A 21,328-nucleotide genomic window follows, 5' to 3' on the forward strand; every position below is an offset into this window, starting at 1 on the left:
AGAACACACTCCTGATTTGTAAAATGAAGGCTTTAATAAATATAGTGTCTTTGCACAACACAGAACAGCATTGGACTGATCTAATGATATTATCGTGATATTATTAGGAGTTATGTATTGCAGAAACGCATTAGACTTGTGCTGTAATAAGATTCCCGCTACATATTAACAGTGGAGAGATGGCGTGACACATCCATCCATCCCCACATCTCCTTCTGTTTTATTCCCCACAGGCTACAGAGCTCTAATTACTGAGTACCATCTGTTTCTCTCTCTCTGTCTCTCTGTTAGTCGTCTCTCTGTCAGTCGTCTCTGTCTCTCTCTGCATCTCTCTCTCTGTCAGTCCTCTCTGTATCTCTCTCTCTGACAGTCCTCCATCTCTGTGTTTCTCTCTCTCTCTCTATCAGTCCTCTCTCACTGCCTGCTCTCTCAATTCAATTATCTTTGTTCTCTCTCTTTCTGTCCTTTCTCTCTCTCTCGCTCACTCTCTCTCGCTCTCGCTCTTATGCTCTGTCTCTCACGCTCTCTCTCTCACGCTCTCTCTCTCACGCTCTCTCTCTCACGCTCTCTCTCTCTCACGCTCTCTCTCTCTCACGCTCTCTCTCTCTCACGCTCTCCCTCCCCTTCCCCTACCTCTTGAGAGATTCAGCAAACATAGCAGTCATGTTGTCCATTCGGCTGTCTGCTCAGACAATGGTTAGATAGACATTAATTTACTGTGACTGGCAGAGCTGTGTGTGTGTGTGTGTGTGTGTGTGTGTGTGTGTGTGTGTGTGTGTGTACCTGGCCACTGCGCTGGGGCAGAGGTGGGTGTAGCATGCTCCTCTATGCTCTCGGTGCGTAACCGTCTCCTCTCACTCAGCAGTAGACCCTGGTACACCATCCCTGTAAACTGATTGGCCTCTGCCTGGCTGCTGCAAGGCACCATGGGAAAGAGCAAAGGCAGGATCAGACAGTCATTCAAATTAATCTCAACTGGAAATGGCAGTATGAACTCAAACTATAGGTCATCAAAACGTGTGTGTGTTGTGTGTGTGTGTGTGTTGTGTGTGTACCTGTAGCTATGGCTGTCACACAGGGCTTGATAGATGCAGGCAGACAGAGAGGCAGCCAGGGTGTGTAGAAGGTTAACCTGGAGAGGAGAGAGAGACATACATTACACTCATCTCAATCATGGAGGCACAAACATACAGCGTCCTGCTGGCAAAGTCCCCCCCCCACACACAGACACTGAACCATACATACCCTGTCGTCCATGAGTTCAGGGTGTGGCGGCAGCTCCATATGTGTGATGGTGTGGAGGATGTCATGGATGTGGTTGCTGAGGTGGAGGACAGGGTTGGAGATCACCGTCTTGGTGGTGGCGATACTGGCTGAGAGGAGGGGGAGGGTGGTGGGGAGGGGCAGGGGGGACTGGAGCTGTTTTACTGTAGTCTCCTGGAGGAGGAGAAAAAAAGAAGAACAGCAAGAATATATCAGAGGTTATACGGAGAGAGAGAGGGAGAGAGAGAGAGGGAGAGGGAGACAGAGACAGAGAGAGAGAGAGACAGAGAGTGAGAGAAAGAGAGGTGAGAGCGAGAGCGAGAGAGATATATATACAGTGGGGAAAAAAAGTATTTAGTCAGCCACCAATTGTGCAAGTTCTCCCACTTAAAAAGATGAGAGAGGCCTGTAATTTTCATCATAGGTACACGTCAACTATGACAGACAAATTGAGAAAAACAATTCCAGAAAATCACATTGTAGGATTTTTAATGAATTTTTTTGCAAATTATGGTGGAAAATAAGTATTTGGTCACCTACAAATAAGCAAGATTTCTGGCTCTCACAGACCTGTAACTTCTTCTTTAAGAGGCTCCTCTGTCCTCCACTCGTTACCTGTATTAATGGCACCTGTTTGAACTTGTTATCAGTATAAAAGACACCTGTCCACAACCTCAAACAGTCACACTCCAAACTCCACTATGGCCAAGACCAAAGAGCTGTCAAAGGACACCAGAAACAAAATTGTAGACCTTCACCAGGCTGGGAAGACTGAATCTGCAATAGGTAAGCAGCTTGGTTTGAAGAAATCAACTGTGGGAGCAATTATTAAGAAATGGAAGACATACAAGACCACTGATAATCTCCCTCGATCTGGGGCTCCACGCAAGATCTCACCCTGTGGGGTCAAAATGATCACAAGAACGGTGAGCAAAAATCCCAGGACCACACGGGGGGACCTAGTGAATGACCTGCAGAGAGCTGGAACCAAAGTAACGAAGCCTACCATCAGTAACACACTACGCCGCCAGGGACTCAAATCCTGCAGTGCAAGACGTGTCCCCCTGCTTAAGCCAGTACAAGTCCAGGCCCGTCTGAAGTTTGCTAGAGTGCATTTGGATGATCCAGAAGAGGATTGGGAGAATGTCATATGGTCAGATGAAACCAAAATATAACTTTTTGGTAAAAACTCAACTCGTCGTGTTTGGAGGACAAAGAATGCTGAGCTGCATCCAAAGAACACCATACCTACTGTGAAGCATAGGGGTGGAAACATCATGCTTTGGGGCTGTTTTTCTGCAAAGGGACCAGGACGACTGATCCGTGTAAAGGAAAGAATGAATGGGGCCATGTATCATGAGATTTTGAGTGAAAACCTCCTTCCATCAGCATGGCATTGAAGATGAAACGTGGCCGGGTCTTTCAGCATGACAATGATCCCAAACACACCGCCCGGGCAACGAAGGAGTGGCTTCGTAAGAAGCATTTCAAGGTCCTGGAGTGGCCTAGCCAGTCTCCAGATCTCAACCCCATAGAAAATCTTTGGAGGGAGTTGAAAGTCCGTGTTGCCCAGCGACAGCCCCAAAACATCACTGCTCTAGAGGAGATCTGCATGGAGGAATGGGCCAAAATACCAGCAACAGTGTGTGTAAACCTTGTGAAGACTTACAGAAAACGTTTGACCTGTGTCATTGCCAACAAAGGGTATATTACAAAGTATTGAGAAACTTTTGTTATTGACCAAATACTTATTTTCCACAATAATTTGCTAATAAATTCATTAAAATTCCTACAATGTGATTTTCTGGAATTGTTTTTCTCATTTTGTCTGTCATAGTTGACGTGTACCTATGATGAAAATTACAGGCCTCTCTCATCTTTTTAAGTGGGAGAACTTGCACAATTGGTGGCTGACTAAATACTTTTTTTCCCCACTGTATATATATAAACGAATTGGCGAGGGCACTAGAACAGTCTGCAGCACCCGGCCTCACCCTACTAGAATCTGAAGTCAAATGTCTTCTGTTTGCTGATGATCTGGTGCTTCTGTCACCAACCAAGGAGGGCCTACAGCAGCACCTAGATCTTCTGCACAGATTCTGTCAGAACTGGGCCCTGACAGTAAATCTCAGTAAGACTAAAATAATGGTGTTCCAAAAAAGGTCCAGTTGCCAGGACCACAAATACAAATTCCATCTAGACACCGTTGCCCTATAGCACACAAAAAACTATACATACCTCGGCCTAAACATCAGCACCACAGGTAACTTCCACAAAGCTGTGAACGATCTGAGAGACAAGGCAAGAAGGGCCTTCTATGCCATCAAAAGGAACATAAAATTTGACATACCAATTAGGATCTGGCTAAAAATACTTGAATCAGTTATAGAACCCATTGCCCTTTATGGTTCTGAGGTCTGGGGTCCGCTCACCAACCAAGAATTCACAAAATGGGACAAACACCAAATTGAGCCTCTGCATGCAGAATTCTGCAAAAACATCCTCCGTGTACAACGTAAAACACCAAATAATGCATGCAGAGCAGAATTAGGCCAATACCCGCTAATTATCAAAATCCAGAAAAGAGCCATTAAATTCTATAACCACTTAAAAGGAAGCGATTCCCAAACCTTCCATAACAAAGCCATCACCTACAGAGAGATGAACTTGGAGAAGAGTACCCTAAGTAAGCTTGTCCTGGGGCTCTGTTCACAAACACAAACAGACCCCACACAGCCCCAGGACAACAACAACACAACTAGACCCAACCAAATCATGAGAAAACAAAAAGAGAATTATTACTTGACACATTGGAAAGAACAAACAAAAAAACAGAGCAAACTAGAATGCTATTTGGCCCTAAACAGAGAGTACACAGTGGCAGAATACCTGACCACTGTGACTGACCCAAACTTAAGGAAAGCCTGGCTCTCAAGAGAAGACAGGCTATGTGCACACTGCCCACAAAATGAGGTGGAAACTGAGCTGCACTTCCTAACCTCCTGCCAAATTTATGACCATATTAGAGACACATATTTCCCTCAGATTACAGCGATCCACAAAGAATTCAAAAACAAACCCAATTTTGATCAACTCCCTTATCTACTGGGTGAAAAACCACAGTGTGCCATCACAGCTGCAAGATTTGTGACCTGTTGCCACAAGAAAAGGGCAACCAGTGAAGAACAAACACCATTGTAAATACAACCCATAGTTATGTTTATTTATTTTCCCATTTGTACTTTAACTATTTGCACATTGTTACAACACTGTATATATACACATAATATGACATTTGAAATGTCTTTTTTCTTTTGAAACTTCTGAGTGTAATGTTTACTGTTAATATTTATTGTTTATTTCACTTTTATTTACTTCACTTGCTTTGGCAATGTTAACACACGTTTCCCATGCCAATAAAGCCCTTACATTGAAATTGAATTGAATTGAATTGAGAGAGGAGAGAGAGACAGAGAGAGACAGAGAGAGAGAGAGGAGAGGGAGTGAGACAGAGAGAGAGAGAGGAGAGGGAGTGAGACAGAGAGAGAGAGGAGAGAGAGCGAGACAGAGAGAGAGAGGAGAGAGCATGTATCTGACCTGTGTGTGTCTTCAGCACCTACCTGTTGGCTCTCCTGGAGCAGGAAGATGAGCTCCATGCGTACAGAGGTGACCCCCCCTCCCTTGGCCCCGTGCAGGCTGCAGTAGGACAGGAAGACCCGGAGCAGAGCCTGGTTCTTCCTCAGCCACGCCTTCCTCCTCTCAGCATGAAGCTGCTTGGCCGCAAGACGCCTGCGCTCCATCTGGTGGCGCTCATACGCCCCCGTCTCTGTACCCCCGCCACCCCCCAGGGACTCCTCAAACACGTCCTCTACTCCTCCTCCATCCTCCCATCTCTCCACCTCCTGGCTCTCCTCCTTCCCCAACACCTGAAGAAGAGAAAAGGATAGCGGGTTTTATTAAGGTAAGATCTTTAAGATGTTTATGGTAGCAGTAGCAGTTAAAGTAAATACAGTTTTCAATTCAACTCAATGCACTTCTGGTATAGTATGGCTGATGAGGAGTTGGTGGTTAGGCTCTAGTAGGTGTCATGGTTGGGGTCAATTACATTTAAATCCAGTCAATTCAGGAAGTAAACTGACATTTTGGGAAAGTTACCAGAAATGTGCAACCCTCTGAGTGTCCTTTAAAGGGGAGCTGTGTACCTTGTAGTTGCAGATGCGGTGTGTGTGTGTGTACCTTGTAGTTGCAGATGCGGTGTGTGTGTGTGTACCTTGTAGTTGCAGATTAAGTGTGTGTGAGTACCTTGTAGTTGCAGATGCGGTGCATGGCTCCTATCTCCTTCTCTAACCAGCTGTAGAGCTGAAAGCGCAGCTTCCCTCCGTCCACCTCATAGCCCGTAGCTAGCGTACGTAGCTCAGTCATCAGAATCTTCAGACAAGCGCGGAACTTCAGCTGCTCTGCGATCACATCCACCTCAGACTCACCCTGAGAGCAGAGATGGTTATGGAAATATCTACCACTCAATTACTGTCATAATAACTCTATATTAACAGTATCATACCTGTATCATTTTCTCACAGAAAAACAAAGATTTTAAATTAGACTAATACATTAGATATTTTCAATAAACAAGAAAATTCATTATCGTGTTAAAAAAAGCGTAATTTTCTTTTTTGATGATATCTTAACAGACAAGGAAAACCCACACACTGCTTTTTCCAGTATCACTTAGACTCACAAAGCTGACGTATCAACTTCCTTTTCTTTTAAAGTAATCTCAACAATCAATTATATTGACTATTGATAATATTGACTGTTGCTTATATTGTTGCCAGCCCTACCTGAGAGTCCGCTCTCTGCAGCCCAGGTGGTCTCACCCCCCCAGATCCCTTGTCATCTTTGGTCTCCACCTCAGTCTTCTTCATTGTCAGACCACCACCATCATCATCATCATCATCTTCATCCTTCTTATCATCTCCCCAGTCCAGCTGCAGTCCATCGTCCTCCACTTTGACCAGAGGCTGGCTCCAGTCCAGTGTGGCTGAGCTCTCCTCTGTACCCCAGGCAGGAGTGGCCTTAACTGGGGCAGGAGAGGCCCAGTCCAGGTCCCCCTGGTTCCCATTCTCCAGGGGCAGGCTGGAGCTGACGTTGGCCATGGAAGAGCCTTTACTCAGGGGGGACGAGGAGACTGACTTCTTGGTCACCTTGGGGATCTTGGAGAGCACCTCCAGGGCAAGCACTGGACAGCCCACCTTTATTAGAAAACAGAATAATCACTATTAGTAACATTAGTAAGTAGCCTTTCACAAGCCGTTGCTCTCTCTCTCCTGTTTCTGTAGCGTGAGGCAGCTTGATGTACAACTACACCCCCTGGAGAGGACAGTAGTCTATCTCCTGTTTCTGTAGCGTGAGGCAGCTTGATGTACAAGTACACCCCCTGGACAGGACAGTAGTCTATCGCAGGGCCTTACCCCCACTCCATCTCCTTATTAGTAACATTACTTTTATATTAATTAACTTATCCTTTACTTATAAAGGTGAGATAAAAAATGATACTAATCTTAAAATACTGATAGTACACCATGACTACTGTTTTTAATGCCGTGCCTCATTACACCTTACAATAAGTACTATACAACAGGTATAGTACAATCTAGTTTTTTAAGTCGTCAACTTTCTTGTGTTATCTTCGATGCTTCTAAATGCATTGTAGCCACGTGTGGTTGAATTTAGTTTTTAAATGATTGATTAAAACAAATCAAATCAAAGACCTTGAAGTGTGCGTTGGCGGTGGTGAAGAAGAGTTTGCGTTCGATGAGGTTGATCTCGTCGACGCTGCTCTTCTCCGAGGTGAGGCCTAGTGATGATGTCACAGCGCCCTCAGGGGACGCGTAGTGGCGGCGGATGATCAGGGGGTGTGTCCTCAAGTAGTTATAGAAACTAAACACCACCGGGTTACACGACTTCACCATCACATCTGGGGGGGGATAGAGAGGGATAGAGGAGGGAGGGAGGGGGAGAGGAGAGGGAGACATGGAGAGAGAAAGAAAGAAAGAAAGAGAGTAAGAGGTAGAGAGAGGTCAATGCAATCCAGTTAGAATATAGCATCAGCGCTAGGCTGAAACATCCCTGTCCCCTCTCAATCAATCAATTTTATTTTATATAGCCCTTCTTACATCAGCTAATATCTCGAAGTGCTGTACAGAAACCCAGCCTAAAACCCCAAACAGCTAGTAATGCAGGTGTAGAAGCACGGTGGCTAGGAAAAACTCCCTAGAAAGGCAAAACCTAGGAAGAAACCTAGAGAGGAACCAGGCTATGAGGGGTGGCCAGTCCTCTTCTGGCTGTGCCGGGTGGAGATTATAACAGAACCATGCCAAGATGTTCAAAAATGTTCATAAGTGACAAGCATGGTCAAATAATAATCAGGAATAAATCTCAGTTGGCTTTTCATAGCCGATCATTAGAGTTTAAAACAGCAGGTCTGGGACAGGTAGGGGTTCCATAACCGCAGGCAGAACAGTTTAAACTGGAATAGCAGCAAGGCCAGGCGGACTGGGGATAGCAAGGAGTCACCACGGCCGGTAGTCCCGACGTATGGTCCTAGGGCTCAGGTCTCTCAGTTGGCTTTTCATAGCCGATCATTTAGAGTTGAAAACAGCAGGTCTGGGACAGGTAGGGGTTTCGTAGCCGCAGGCAGAACAGTTGAAACTGGAATAGCAGCAAGGCCAGGCGGACTGGGGGCAGCAGGGTGTCATCATGCCCGGTAGTCCTGACGTATGGTCCTAGGGCTCAGGTTCTCAGAGAGAAAGAGAGAACGAGAGAATTAGAGAGAGCATACTTAAATTCACACAGGACACTGGATAAGACAGGAGAAGTACTCCAGGTATAACCAACTAACCCCAGCCCCCCGACACATAAACTACTGCAGCATAAATACTGGAGGCTGAGACAGGAGCGGTCCGGAGACACTGTGGCCCCATCCGAAGAAACCCCCGGACAGGGCCAAACAGGAAGGATATAACCCCACCCACTCCGCCAAAGCACAGCCCCCGCACCACTAGAGGGATATCCCCAACCACCAACTTACAATCCTGAGACAAGGCCGAGTATAGCCCACAGAGGTCTCCACCACAGCACAAACCAAGGGGGGGGGGGGCGCCAACCCAGACAGGAAGATCACGTCAGTAACTCAACCCACTCAAGTGACGCACCCCTCCCAGGGACGGCATGAAAGAGCACCAGCAGGCCAGTGACTCAGCCCCTGCAACAGGGTTAGAGGCAGAGAACCCCAGTGGAGAGGGGAACCGGCCTGGCAGAGACAGCAAGGGCTGTTCGTTGCTCCAGCCTTTCCGTTCACCTTCACACTCCTGGGCCAGACTACACTCAATCATATGACCTACTGAAGAGATAAGTCTTCAGTAAAGACTTAAAGGTTGAGACCGAGTCTGCGTCTCTCACATGGGTAGGCAGACTGTTCCATAAAAATGGAGATCTATAGGAGAAAGCCCTGCCTCCCGCTGTTTGCTTAGAAATTCTAGGGACAATTAGGAGGCCTGCGTCTTGTGACCGTAGCGTACGTATTGGTATGTACGGCAGGACCAACTCGGAAAGATAGGTAGGAGCAAGCCCATGTAACGCTTTATAGGTTAACAGTAAAACCTTGAAATCAGCCCTTGCCTTAACAGGAAGCCAGTGTAGGGAAGCTAGCACTGGAGTAATATGATCAAATTTCTTGGTTCTAGTCAGGATTCTAGCAGCCGTATTTAGCACTAACTGAAGTTTATTTATTTTTTTTATTTATTTTTCTGAGTGTGTGATCTACCACCATGCTGCTCTCACCAGGGTTCTCATCGTCCTCTTTGGGGATGCACTCTAGCAGCGTGTCCAAGGCCTTGGTGTAGTCCTTCATGATCCAGAAGGCTATGCTGCGTAGGAACGGGTCCGGGTGCAGTTTGGTGCAGTGGTACCCCGACCCGTCCCTCTGGCAGCCCAAAACCTTCTCATACAGGATGGCTTGGCAGGTGGAACTGCTCTCATAGTCAGCCTCGTACAGCCTGGCTACTACCATGGCCAACTGGATATCTTCCATCTTCTCCAAGCACACCTAGAGAGGAGAAGGGGAAAATTGGAGTTAGAGTTAGAGTAGAGTTAGAGTAACGGTTAGAGTAGAGTAGAGTACAGTTAGAGTAGAGTAGAGTTAGAGTAGAGGACAGTTAGAATAGAGCAGAGTTTGAGTAGAGTTAGAGTAGAGGACAGTTAGAGTAGAGTAGAGTTTGAGTAGAGTTAGAGTAGAGGACAGTTAGAATAGAGCAGAGTTTGAGTAGAGTTAGAGTAGAGGACAGTTAGAGTAGAGCAGAGTTTGAGTAGAGTTACAGTAGAGGACAGTTAGAATAGAGGACAGCTAGAGTTAGAGAGTAGAGGACAGTTAGAGTAGAGGACAGTTAGAGTTGGCCTATGTTCCGTAAGGAATACAAAGGCCTAGTAAGTAAGTAACAGTTAGAGTTAGAGTAGAGTTAGAGTATAGTTACAGTAGAGGACAGTTAGAATAGAGCAGAGTTTGAGTACAGTTAGAGTAGAGGACAGTTAGAGTTGGCCTATGTTCCGTAAGGAATAAGTAACAGTTAGAGTTAGAGTAGAGTTAGAGTAGAGGACAGTTAGAGTAGAGGACAGCTAGAGTTAGAGAGTAGAGGACAGTTAGAGTTAGAGTAGAGTAGAGTTAGAGCAAATTTACAGTAGAGTTATAGTAGAGTTAGAATTAGAGTTGGAGGGAGTAGAGGACAGTTAGAGTAGAGTACTGTTAGAGTAGAGTACAGTTAGAGTTAAGAGTAGAGTTACAGTAGAGTGGAGTTAGAATAGAGTTAGAGTAGAGTAAAGAGTAACAGTAGAGTAGAGTACAGTTAGAGTTGGAGTAGAGTACAGTTAGAGTTGGAGTAGAGTACAGTTAGAGTTCGAGTAGAGTACAGTTAGAGTTCGAGTAGAGTACAGTTAGAGTTCAAGTTGAGTACAGTTAGAGTAGAGTACAGTTAGAGTAGAGTAGAGTTCAAGTGGAGGACAGTTAGAGTGGAGGACAGTTAGAGTGGAGGACAGTTAGAGTGGAGGACAGTTAGAGTGGAGGACAGTTAGAGTAGAGGACAGTTAGAGTAGAGGACAGTTAGAGTAGAGGACAGTTAGAGTTAAGAGTAGAGTTACAGTAGGGTAGAGTTAGAGTTGGAGTTAGAGCAGAGTACAGTTAGAGTAGAGTACAGTTAGAGTTGGAGTAGAGGACAGTTAGAGTTCAAGTTGAATACAGTTAGAGTAGAGGACAGAGTAGAGGACAGTTAGAGTAGAGGACAGTAAGAGTTAAGAGTAGAGTTATAATAGAGTACAGTTAGAGTAGAGTGCAGTTAGAGTAGAGTGCAGTTAGAGTAGAGTGCAGTTAGAGTAGAGGACAGTTAGAGTAGAGGACAGTTAGAGTAGAGGACAGTTAGAGTAGAGGACAGTTAGAGTTAAGAGTAGAGTTATAATAGAGTACAGTTAGAGTAGAGTGCAGTTAGAGTAGAGTACAGTTAGAGTAGAGTACAGTTAGAGTAGAGCAGAGTTTGAGTAGAGGACAGTTAGAGTAGAGGACAGTAAGAGTTAAGAGTAGAGTTATAATAGAGTACAGTTAGAGTAGAGTGCAGTTAGAGTAGAGGACAGTTAGAGTCGAGGACAGTTAGAGTAGAGGACAGTTAGAGTAGAGGACAGTTAGAACAGAGTTTGAGTAGAGTTAGAGTAGAGTACAGTTAGAATAGAGCAGAGTTTGAGTAGAGTTAAGAGTAGAGTTAAGAGTAGAGTTAAGAGTAGAGTTAAGAGTAGAGTTAAGAGTAGAGTTAAGAGTAGAGTTAAGAGTAACAGTAGAGTAGAGTACAGTTAGAGTAGAGTACAGTTATAGTTCGAGTAGAGTACAGTTAGAGTTCAAGTTGAGTACAGTTAGATCAGAGGACAGTTAGAGTGGAGGACAGTTAGAGTAGAGGACAGTTAGAGTAGAGGACAGTTAGAGTAGAGGACAGTTAGAGTTAAGAGTAGAGTTACAGTAGGGTAGAGTTAGAGTTGGAGTTAGAGCAGAGTACAGTTAGAGTAGAGTACAGTTAGAGTTGGAGTAGAGGACAGTTAGAGTTCAAGTTGAATACAGTTAGAGTAGAGGACAGAGTAGAGGACAGTTAGAGTAGAGGACAGTAAGAGTTAAGAGTAGAGTTATAATAGAGTACAGTTAGAGTAGAGTGCAGTTAGAGTAGAGGACAGTTAGAGTAGAGGACAGTTAGAGTAGAGGACAGTTAGAGTAGAGGACAGTTAGAGTTAAGAGTAGAGTTATAATAGAGTACAGTTAGAGTAGAGTGCAGTTAGAGTAGAGTACAGTTAGAGTTGGAGTAGAGGACAGTTAGAGTTCAAGTTGAATACAGTTAGAGTAGAGGACAGAGTAGAGGACAGATAGAGTAGAGGACAGTAAGAGTTAAGAGTAGAGTTAGAGTAGAGTGCAGTTAGAGTAGAGTGCAGTTAGAGTAGAGGACAGTTAGAGTAGAGGACAGTTAGAGTTGGAGTAGAGGACAGTTAGAGTTCAAGTTGAATACAGTTAGAGTAGAGGACAGAGTAGAGGACAGTTAGAGTAGAGGACAGTAAGAGTTAAGAGTAGAGTTATAATAGAGTACAGTTAGAGTAGAGTGCAGTTAGAGTAGAGGACAGTTAGAGTAGAGGACAGTTAGAGTAGAGGACAGTTAGAGTTAAGAGTAGAGTTATAATAGAGTACAGTTAGAGTAGAGTGCAGTTAGAGTAGAGTACAGTTAGAGTAGAGCAGAGTTTGAGTAGAGGACAGTTAGAGTAGAGGACAGTTAGAGTAGAGGACAGTAAGAGTTAAGAGTAGAGTTATAATAGAGTGCAGTTAGAGTCGAGGACAGTTAGAGTCGAGGACAGTTAGAGTCGAGGACAGTTAGAGTCGAGGACAGTTAGAACAGAGTTTGAGTAGAGTTAGAGTAGAGTACAGTTAGAATAGAGCAGAGTTTGAGTAGAGTTAGAGTAGAGTTAAGAGTAGAGTTAAGAGTAACAGTAGAGTAGAGTACAGTTAGAGTAGAGTACAGTTATAGTTCGAGTAGAGTACAGTTAGAGTTCAAGTTGAGTACAGTTAGATCAGTGGACAGTTAGAGTAGAGTAGAGTTCAAGTTGAGTACAGTTAGAGCAGAGGACAGTTAGAGTAGAGGACAGTTAGAGTAGAGGACAGTAAGAGTTAAGAGTAGAGTTACAGTAGGGTAGAGTTAGAGTTGGAGTTGGAGTAGAGGACAGTTAGAGTTTGAGTAGAGTAAAGTTAGAGTTCAAGTTGAATACAGTTAGAGTAGAGGACAGTTAGAGTAGAGGACGTTAGAGTAGAGGACAGTTAGAGTAGAGGACAGCTAGAGTAGAGGACAGCTAGAGTAGAGGACAGTTACAGTAGAGTTAAGAGTAGAGTTAAGAGTAGAGTTAAGAGTAACAGTAGAGTAGAGTACAGTTAGAGTAGAGTACAGTTAGAGTTCGAGTAGAGTACAGTTAGAGTTCAAGTTGAGTACAGTTAGAGCAGAGGACAGTTAGAGTAGAGGACAGTTAGAGTAGAGGACAGTTAGAGTAGAGGACAGTAAGAGTTAAGAGTAGAGTTACAGTAGGGTAGAGTTAGAGTTGGAGTTGGAGTAGAGGACAGTTAGAGTTGGAGTAGAGGACAGTTAGAGTTTGAGTAGAGTAAAGTTAGAGTTCAAGTTGAATACAGTTAGAGTAGAGGACAGTTAGAGTAGATGACAGTTAGAGTAGAGGACAGTAAGAGTTAAGAGTAGAGTTATAATAGAGTACAGTTAGAGTAGAGCAGAGTTTGAGTAGAGTAGAGTAGAGGACAGTTAGAACAGAGTTTGAGTAGAGTTAGAGTAGAGTACAGTTAGAATAGAGCAGAGTTTGAGTAGAGTACAGTTAGAATAGAGCAGAGTTTGAGTAGAGTTAGAGTAGAGGACAGTTAGAGTAGAGGACAGCTAGAGTTAGAGAGTAGAGGACAGTTAGAGTTGGCCTATGTTCCGTAAGGAATACAAAGGCCTAGTAAGTAAGTAACAGTTAGAGTTATAGTTAGAGGAGAGTTAGAGTTGGAGTAGAGGACAGTTAGAGTAGAGGACAGTTAGAGTAGAGGACAGTTAGAGTAGAGGACAGTTAGAGTAGAGGACAGTTAGAGTAGAGGACAGTTAGAGTAGAGGACAGTTAGAGTAGAGGACGGTTAGAGTAGAGGACAGTTAGAGTAGAGAACAGTTAGAGTAGAGGACAGTTAGAGTAGAGGACAGTTAGAGTAGAGGACAGTTAGAGTAGAGGACAGTTAGAGTTAAGAGTAGAGTTACAGTAGGGTAGAGTTAGAGTTGGAGTTAGAGCAGAGTACAGTTAGAGTAGAGTACAGTTAGAGTTGGAGTAGAGGACAGTTAGAGTAGAGTACAGTTAGAGTTGGAGTAGAGGACAGTTAGAGTTCAAGTTGAATACAGTTAGAGTAGAGGACAGAGTAGAGGACAGTTAGAGTAGAGGACAGTAAGAGTTAAGAGTATAGTTATAATAGAGTACAGATAGAGTAGAGTGCAGTTAGAGTAGAGTGCAGTTAGAGTAGAGTGCAGTTAGAGTAGAGGACAGTTAGAGTAGAGGACAGTTAGAGTAGAGGACAGTTAGAGTAGAGGACAGTTAGAGTAGAGGACAGTTAGAGTAGAGGACAGTTAGAGTAGAGGACAGTTAGAGTAGAGTGCAGTTAGAGTAGAGGACAGTTAGAGTCGAGGACAGTTAGAGTAGAGGACAGTTAGAGTAGAGGACAGTTAGAACAGAGTTTGAGTAGAGTACAGTTAGAATAGAGCAGAGTTTGAGTAGAGTTAGAGTAGAGTTAAGAGTAGAGTTAAGAGTAGAGTTAAGAGTAGAGTTAAGAGTAACAGTAGAGTAGAGTACAGTTAGAGTTCGAGTAGAGTACAGTTAGAGTTCAAATTGAGTACAGTTAGATCAGAGGACAGTTAGAGTGGAGGACAGTTAGAGTAGAGGACAGTTAGAGTAGAGGACAGTTAGAGTAGAGGACAGTTAGAGTAGAGGACAGTTAGAGTAGAGGACAGTTAGAGTAGAGGACAGTTAGAGTAGAGTGCAGTTAGAGTAGAGGACAGTTAGAGTAGAGGACAGTTAGAGTAGAGGACAGTTAGAGTAGAGGACAGTTAGAGTAGAGGACAGTTAGAGTAGAGGACAGTTAGAGTAGAGGACAGTTAGAGTAGAGTGCAGTTAGAGTAGAGGACAGTTAGAGTCGAGGACAGTTAGAGTAGAGGACAGTTAGAGTAGAGGACAGTTAGAACAGAGTTTGAGTAGAGTACAGTTAGAATAGAGCAGAGTTTGAGTAGAGTTAGAGTAGAGTTAAGAGTAGAGTTAAGAGTAGAGTTAAGAGTAGAGTTAAGAGTAACAGTAGAGTAGAGTACAGTTAGAGTTCGAGTAGAGTACAGTTAGAGTTCAAATTGAGTACAGTTAGATCAGAGGACAGTTAGAGTGGAGGACAGTTAGAGTAGAGTACAGTTAGAGTTTGAGTAGAGTACAGTTAGAATAGAGCAGAGTTTGAGTAGAGTTAGAGTAGAGTTAAGAGTAGAGTTAAGAGTAGAGTTAAGAGTAGAGTTAAGAGTAGAGTTAAGAGTAACAGTAGAGTAGAGTACAGTTAGAGTTCGAGTAGAGTACAGTTAGAGTTCAAATTGAGTACAGTTAGATCAGAGGACAGTTAGAGTGGAGGACAGTTAGAGTGGAGGACAGTTAGAGTAGAGGACAGTTAGAGTAGAGGACAGTTAGAGTAGAGGACAGTTAGAGTAGAGGACAGTTAGAGTAGAGGACAGTTAGAGTAGAGGACAGTTAGAGTAGAGGACAGTTAGAGTAGAGGACAGTTAGAGTAGAGGACAGTTAGAGTAGAGTGCAGTTAGAGTAGAGGACAGTTAGAGTCGAGGACAGTTAGAGTAGAGGACAGTTAGAGTAGAGGACAGTTAGAACAGAGTTTGAGTAGAGTACAGTTAGAATAGAGCAGAGTTTGAGTAGAGTTAGAGTAGAGTTAAGAGTAGAGTTAAGAGTAGAGTTAAGAGTAGAGTTAAGAGTAACAGTAGAGTAGAGTACAGTTAGAGTTCGAGTAGAGTACAGTTAGAGTTCAAATTGAGTACAGTTAGATCAGAGGACAGTTAGAGTGGAGGACAGTTAGAGTAGAGGACAGTTAGAGTAGAGGACAGTTAGAGTAGAGGACAGTTAGAGTTAAGAGTAGAGTTACAGTAGGGTAGAGTTAGAGTTGGAGTTAGAGCAGAGTACAGTTAGAGTAGAGTACAGTTAGAGTTGGAGTAGAGGACAGTTAGAGTTCAAGTTGAATACAGTTAGAGTAGAGGACAGAGTAGAGGACAGTTAGAGTAGAGGACAGTAAGAGTTAAGAGTAGAGTTATAATAGAGTACAGTTAGAGTAGAGTGCAGTTAGAGTAGAGTGCAGTTAGAGTAGAGGACAGTTAGAGTAGAGGACAGTTAGAGTAGAGGACAGTAAGAGTTAAGAGTATAGTTATAATAGAGTACAGTTAGAGTAGAGTGCAGTTAGAGTAGAGTGCAGTTAGAGTAGAGTGCAGTTAGAGTAGAGTGCAGTTAGAGTAGAGGACAGTTAGAGTAGAGGACAGTTAGAGTAGAGGACAGTTAGAGTAGAGGACAGTTAGAGTAGAGTGCAGTTAGAGTAGAGGACAGTTAGAGTCGAGGACAGTTAGAGTAGAGGACAGTTAGAGTAGAGGACAGTTAGAACAGAGTTTGAGTAGAGTTAGAGTAGAGTACAGTTAGAATAGAGCAGAGTTTGAGTAGAGTTAGAGTAGAGTTAAGAGTAGAGTTAAGAGTAGAGTTAAGAGTAGAGTTAAGAGTAACAGTAGAGTAGAGTACAGTTAGAGTTCGAGTAGAGTACAGTTAGAGTTCAAATTGAGTACAGTTAGATCAGAGGACAGTTAGAGTGGAGGACAGTTAGAGTAGAGGACAGTTAGAGTAGAGGACAGTTAGAGTTAAGAGTAGAGTTACAGTAGGGTAGAGTTAGAGTTGGAGTTAGAGCAGAGTACAGTTAGAGTAGAGTACAGTTAGAGTTGGAGTAGAGGACAGTTAGAGTTCAAGTTGAATACAGTTAGAGTAGAGGACAGAGTAGAGGACAGTTAGAGTAGAGGGTAGTAAGAGTTAAGAGTAGAGTTATAATAGAGTACAGTTAGAGTAGAGTGCAGTTAGAGTAGAGGACAGTTAGAGTAGAGGACAGTAAGAGTAGAGGACAGTAAGAGTTAAGAGTAGAGTTATAATAGAGTACAGTTAGAGTAGAGCAGAGTTTGAGTAGAGTAGAGGACAGTTAGAACAGAGTTTGAGTAGAGTTAGAGTAGAGTACAGTTAGAATAGAGCAGAGTTTGAGTAGAGTACAGTTAGAATAGAGCAGAGTTTGAGACGAGTTAGAGTAGAGGACAGCTAGAGTTAGAGAGTAGAGGACAGTTAGAGTTGGCCTATGTTCCGTAAGGAATACAAAGGCCTAGTAAGTAAGTAACAGTTAGAGTTATAGTTAGAGGAGAGTTAGAGTTGGAGTAGAGGACAGTTAGAGTAGAGGACAGTTAGAGTAGAGGACAGTTAGAGTAGAGGACAGTTAGAGTAGAGGACAGTTAGAGTAGAGGACAGTTAGAGTAGAGGACAGTTAGAGTAGAGGACAGTTAGAGTAGAGGACAGTTAGAGTAGAGGACAGTTAGAGTAGAGGACAGTTAGAGTAGAGGACAGTTAGAGTAGAGGACAGTTAGAGTAGAGGACAGTTAGAGTAGAGGACAGTTAGAGTAGAGGACAGTTAGAGTAGAGGACAGCTAGAGTAGAGTTAAGAGTAGAGTTAAGAGTAGAGTTAAGAGTAGAGTTAAGAGTAGAGTTAAGAGTAGAGTAGAGGACAGTTAGAGTAGAGTACAGTTAGAGTAGAGAACAGTTAGAGTAGAGGACAGTTAGAGTAGAGGACAGTTAGAGTAGAGGACAGTTAGAGTAGAGGACAGTTAGAGTAGAGTTACAGTAGAGTAGAGTTACAGTAGAGTAGAGTTAGAGTTGGAGTTAGAGCAGAGTAACAGTAGAGTTAGAATAGAGTTAAGAGTAGAGTTAAGAGTAACAGTAGAGTAGAGTACAGTTACAGTTGGAGTAGAGTACAGTTAGAGTTCAAGTTGAGTACAGTTAGAGTGGAGGACAGTTAGAGTGGAGGACAGTTAGAGTGGAGGACAGTTAGAGTGGAGGACAGTTAGAGTTAAGAGTAGAGTTACAGTAGAGTTAGAGTTGGAGTTAGAGTAGAGTACAGTTAGAGTTAGAGAGTAGAGGACAGTTAGAATAGAGTAGAGTTAGAGTAGAGTTAGAGTAGAGGACAGCTAGAGTTAGAGAGTAGAGGACAGTTTGAGTAGAGGACAGTTTGCGTAGAGTAGAGTTAGAGGACAGCTAGAGTAGAGGACAGCTAGAGTAGAGGACAGCTAGAGTAGAGGACAGCTAGAGTAGAGCACAGCTAGAGTAGAGGACAGTTAGAGTAGAGGACAGTTAGAGTAGAGGACAGTTAGAGTAGAGGACAGTTAGAACAGAGTTTGAGTAGAGTTAGAGTAGAGTACAGTTAGAATAGAGCAGAGTTTGAGTAGAGTTAGAGTAGAGTTAAGAGTAGAGTTAAGAGTAGAGTTAAGAGTAGAGTTAAGAGTAGAGTTAAGAGTAGAGTTAAGAGTAACAGTAGAGTAGAGTACAGTTAGAGTTCGAGTAGAGTACAGTTAGAGTTCAAGTTGAGTACAGTTAGATCAGAGGACAGTTAGAGTGGAGGACAGTTAGAGTAGAGGACAGTTAGAGTAGAGGACAGTTAGAGTAGAGGACAGTTAGAGTAGAGGACAGTTAGAGTAGAGGACAGTTAGAGTTAAGAGTAGAGTTACAGTAGGGTAGAGTTAGAGTTGGAGTTAGAGCAGAGTACAGTTAGAGTAGAGTACAGTTAGAGTTGGAGTAGAGGACAGTTAGAGTTCAAGTTGAATACAGTTAGAGTAGAGGACAGAGTAGAGGACAGTTAGAGTAGAGGACAGTAAGAGTTAAGAGTAGAGTTATAATAGAGTACAGTTAGAGTAGAGTGCAGTTAGAGTAGAGTGCAGTTAGAGTAGAGGACAGTTAGAGTAGAGGACAGTAAGAGTAGAGGACAGTAAGAGTTAAGAGTAGAGTTATAATAGAGTACAGTTAGAGTAGAGCAGAGTTTGAGTAGAGTAGAGTAGAGGACAGTTAGAACAGAGTTTGAGTAGAGTTAGAGTAGAGTACAGTTAGAATAGAGCAGAGTTTGAGTAGAGTACAGTTAGAATAGAGCAGAGTTTGAGTAGAGTTAGAGTAGAGGACAGTTAGAGTAGAGGACAGCTAGAGTTAGAGAGTAGAGGACAGTTAGAGTTGGCCTATGTTCCGTAAGGAATACAAAGGCCTAGTAAGTAAGTAACAGTTAGAGTTAGAGTAGAGTTACAGTAGAGGACAGTTAGAGTAGAGGACAGCTAGAGTTAGAGAGCAGAGTACAGTTAGAGTAGAGGACAGTTAGAGTTGGCCTATGTTCCGTAAGGAATACAAAGGCCTAGTAAGTAAGTAACAGTTAGAGTTATAGTTAGAGGAGAGTTAGAGTTAGAGTAGAGGACAGTTAGAGTAGAGGACAGTTAGAGTAGAGGACAGTTAGAGTAGAGGACAGTTAGAGTAGAGGACAGTTAGAGTAGAGGACAGCTAGAGTAGAGTTAAGAGTAGAGTTAAGAGTAGAGTTAAGAGTAGAGTTAAGAGTAGAGTAGAGGACAGTTAGAGTAGAGGACAGTTAGAGTAGAGGACAGTTAGAGTAGAGGACAGTTAGAGTAGAGTTACAGTAGAGTAGAGTTACAGTAGAGTAGAGTTAGAGTTGGAGTTAGAGCAGAGTAACAGTAGAGTTAGAATAGAGTTAAGAGTAGAGTTAAGAGTAACAGTAGAGTAGAGTACAGTTACAGTTGGAGTAGAGTACAGTTAGAGTTCAAGTTGAGTACAGTTAGAGTGGAGGACAGTTAGAGTGGAGGACAGTTAGAGTGGAGGACAGTTAGAGTTAAGAGTAGAGTTACAGTAGAGTTAGAGTTGGAGTTAGAGTAGAGTACAGTTAGAGTTAAAGAGTAGAGGACAGTTAGAATAGAGTAGAGTTAGAGTAGAGTTAGAGTAGAGGACAGCTAGAGTTAGAGAGTAGAGGACAGTTTGAGTAGAGGACAGTTTGAGTAGAGTAGAGTTAGAGGACAGCTAGAGTAGAGGACAGCTAGAGTAGAGGACAGCTAGAGTAGAGGACAGCTAGAGTAGAGGACAGTTAGAGTAGAGGACAGCTAGAGTTAGAGAGTAGAGGACAGTTAAAGTAGAGGACAGTTAGAGTAGAGGACAGCTAGAGTTAGAGAGTAGAGGACAGTTAGAGTTGGCCTATGTTCCGTAAGGAATACAAAGGCCTAGTAAGTAAGTAACAGTTAGAGTTAGAGTAGAGTTACAGTAGAGGACAGTTAGAATAGAGGACAGCTAGAGTTAGAGAGTAGAGGACAGTTAGAGTAGAGGACAGTTAGAGTTGGCCTATGTTCCGTAAGGAATACAAAGGCCTAGTAAGTAAGTAACAGTTAGAGTTAGAGTAGAGTTACAGTAGAGGACAGTTAGAATAGAGGACAGCTAGAGTTAGAGAGTAGAGGACAGTTAGAGTAGAGGACAGTTAGAGTTGGCCTATGTTCCGTAAGGAATACAAAGGCCTAGTAAGTAAGTAACAGTTAGAGTTAGAGTAGAGTTACAGTAGAGGACAGTTAGAATAGAGGACAGCTAGAGTTAGAGAGTAGAGGACAGTTAGAGTAGAGGACAGTTAGAGTTGGGCTGTGTTCTGTAAGGAATATAAAGGACTAGTAAGTAAGAGTTAGATTAGAGTTAGAGGAGATGAAAAACACTGAGATGCCACACAAGGCACTGTCCACACATCAAGCAGGTTCTGCATGTGCATGGTTTAGAACATAGACTTATTAAGAAACCTGACAACCATAGATGAATTTAGGGGCAGTTTCCTGGTTTAGACTCTTTGCTAAAACTGACTAAACAGTAAAGACTCATGGCTAAGACAGACTAAAATGATGAAAGTGTGATCTAGTGTTCTCCTCAATGACGCCCTTTTGAAAGGACTGTCTGGTAAACTATCCCCAAACACTTCCAGTAGGAACCCCATTCTCCTGCTATCAGCATGTTGAGACTGTGCTGTTGCACCCTCAGCCCAAGGTAAAGTAACCCCAACATTTACGTAGCTAACCATCCCCACGACCTTATCTTTCAGGTTTAGACTAGAGCATTCACACACTCACACAGACACACAGCTGTAGAGTCTCATGTCATTGACACACCTCCCAGTTGACTTCCATAAACATGAGTCTGTGCCAGGTTTCCATGACGAGGATGGTGTCGCAACGACAGACACAATACAGGTGCAGCTGAAGTAGGTCTAAACTAGGAACATACTGTGTGTGTGTGTGTGTGTGTGTGTGTGTGTGTGTGTGTGTGTGTGTGTGTGTGTGTGTGTGTGTGTGTGTGTGTGTGTGTGTTTCCAGACCTCGATGGCATCTTTCAGGGAGCCAGCCAGCAGGAAGAAGGCAGCAGCCTGTTCAAAGCGCTGTTTCCCCAGCAGAGAGAAAGCGTTCTTCAGAGCTGCTTTACGCCAGCGGTCCTCACTGAAGTTATTCTTAAAGAACACCGTCATCTTCTCATCACGCTGAGACCTAGAGGAGAGGAGAGGAGAGGAGAGGAGAGGAGAGGAGAGGAGAGGAGAGGAGAGGAGAGGAGAGGAGAGGAGAGGAGAGGAGAATAGAATATGCATTATTTACCTACTGTACATGATTAATGTAATCGTGTTCTGACACACAAGGGTAAACATAAAATGTGGATTTTAAAGAAAAAAAGTGCAGAAGAGGTGAACAACTAAACAAAAAGGTAAGACAACACAAACTGATCTGGGATCTGGCTAGAGCTCCAGGTGTTTTACAGATGTGCGTTACCTGAACAGACCCCAGAGAACAGCCTTCTTCATGGCCAGGTA

At 43.4% G+C, this 21,328-nt stretch overlaps 1 protein-coding gene across 1 annotated transcript in view; it reads right to left on the reverse strand.

The window, feature by feature from the left end:
• LOC311111387 (dmX-like protein 2) overlaps nucleotides 1–21,328 on the reverse strand; it is an 84,639-nt gene that overhangs the window by 29,645 nt on the left and 33,666 nt on the right. Inside the window, 10 exon segments of the mRNA XM_084154104.1 lie at nucleotides 784–914; nucleotides 1,056–1,132; nucleotides 1,246–1,437; nucleotides 4,884–5,189; nucleotides 5,566–5,748; nucleotides 6,105–6,515; nucleotides 7,035–7,240; nucleotides 9,106–9,370; nucleotides 20,846–21,011; nucleotides 21,288–21,328. Coding sequence (XP_084010230.1) covers nucleotides 784–914; nucleotides 1,056–1,132; nucleotides 1,246–1,437; nucleotides 4,884–5,189; nucleotides 5,566–5,748; nucleotides 6,105–6,515; nucleotides 7,035–7,240; nucleotides 9,106–9,370; nucleotides 20,846–21,011; nucleotides 21,288–21,328 — 1,978 coding nt within the window.

This window comes from Coregonus lavaretus (genome assembly GCF_964263955.1).
Source record: "Coregonus lavaretus genome assembly, chromosome: 37".
Classification (NCBI taxonomy): Eukaryota; Metazoa; Chordata; class Actinopteri; order Salmoniformes; family Salmonidae; genus Coregonus; species Coregonus lavaretus.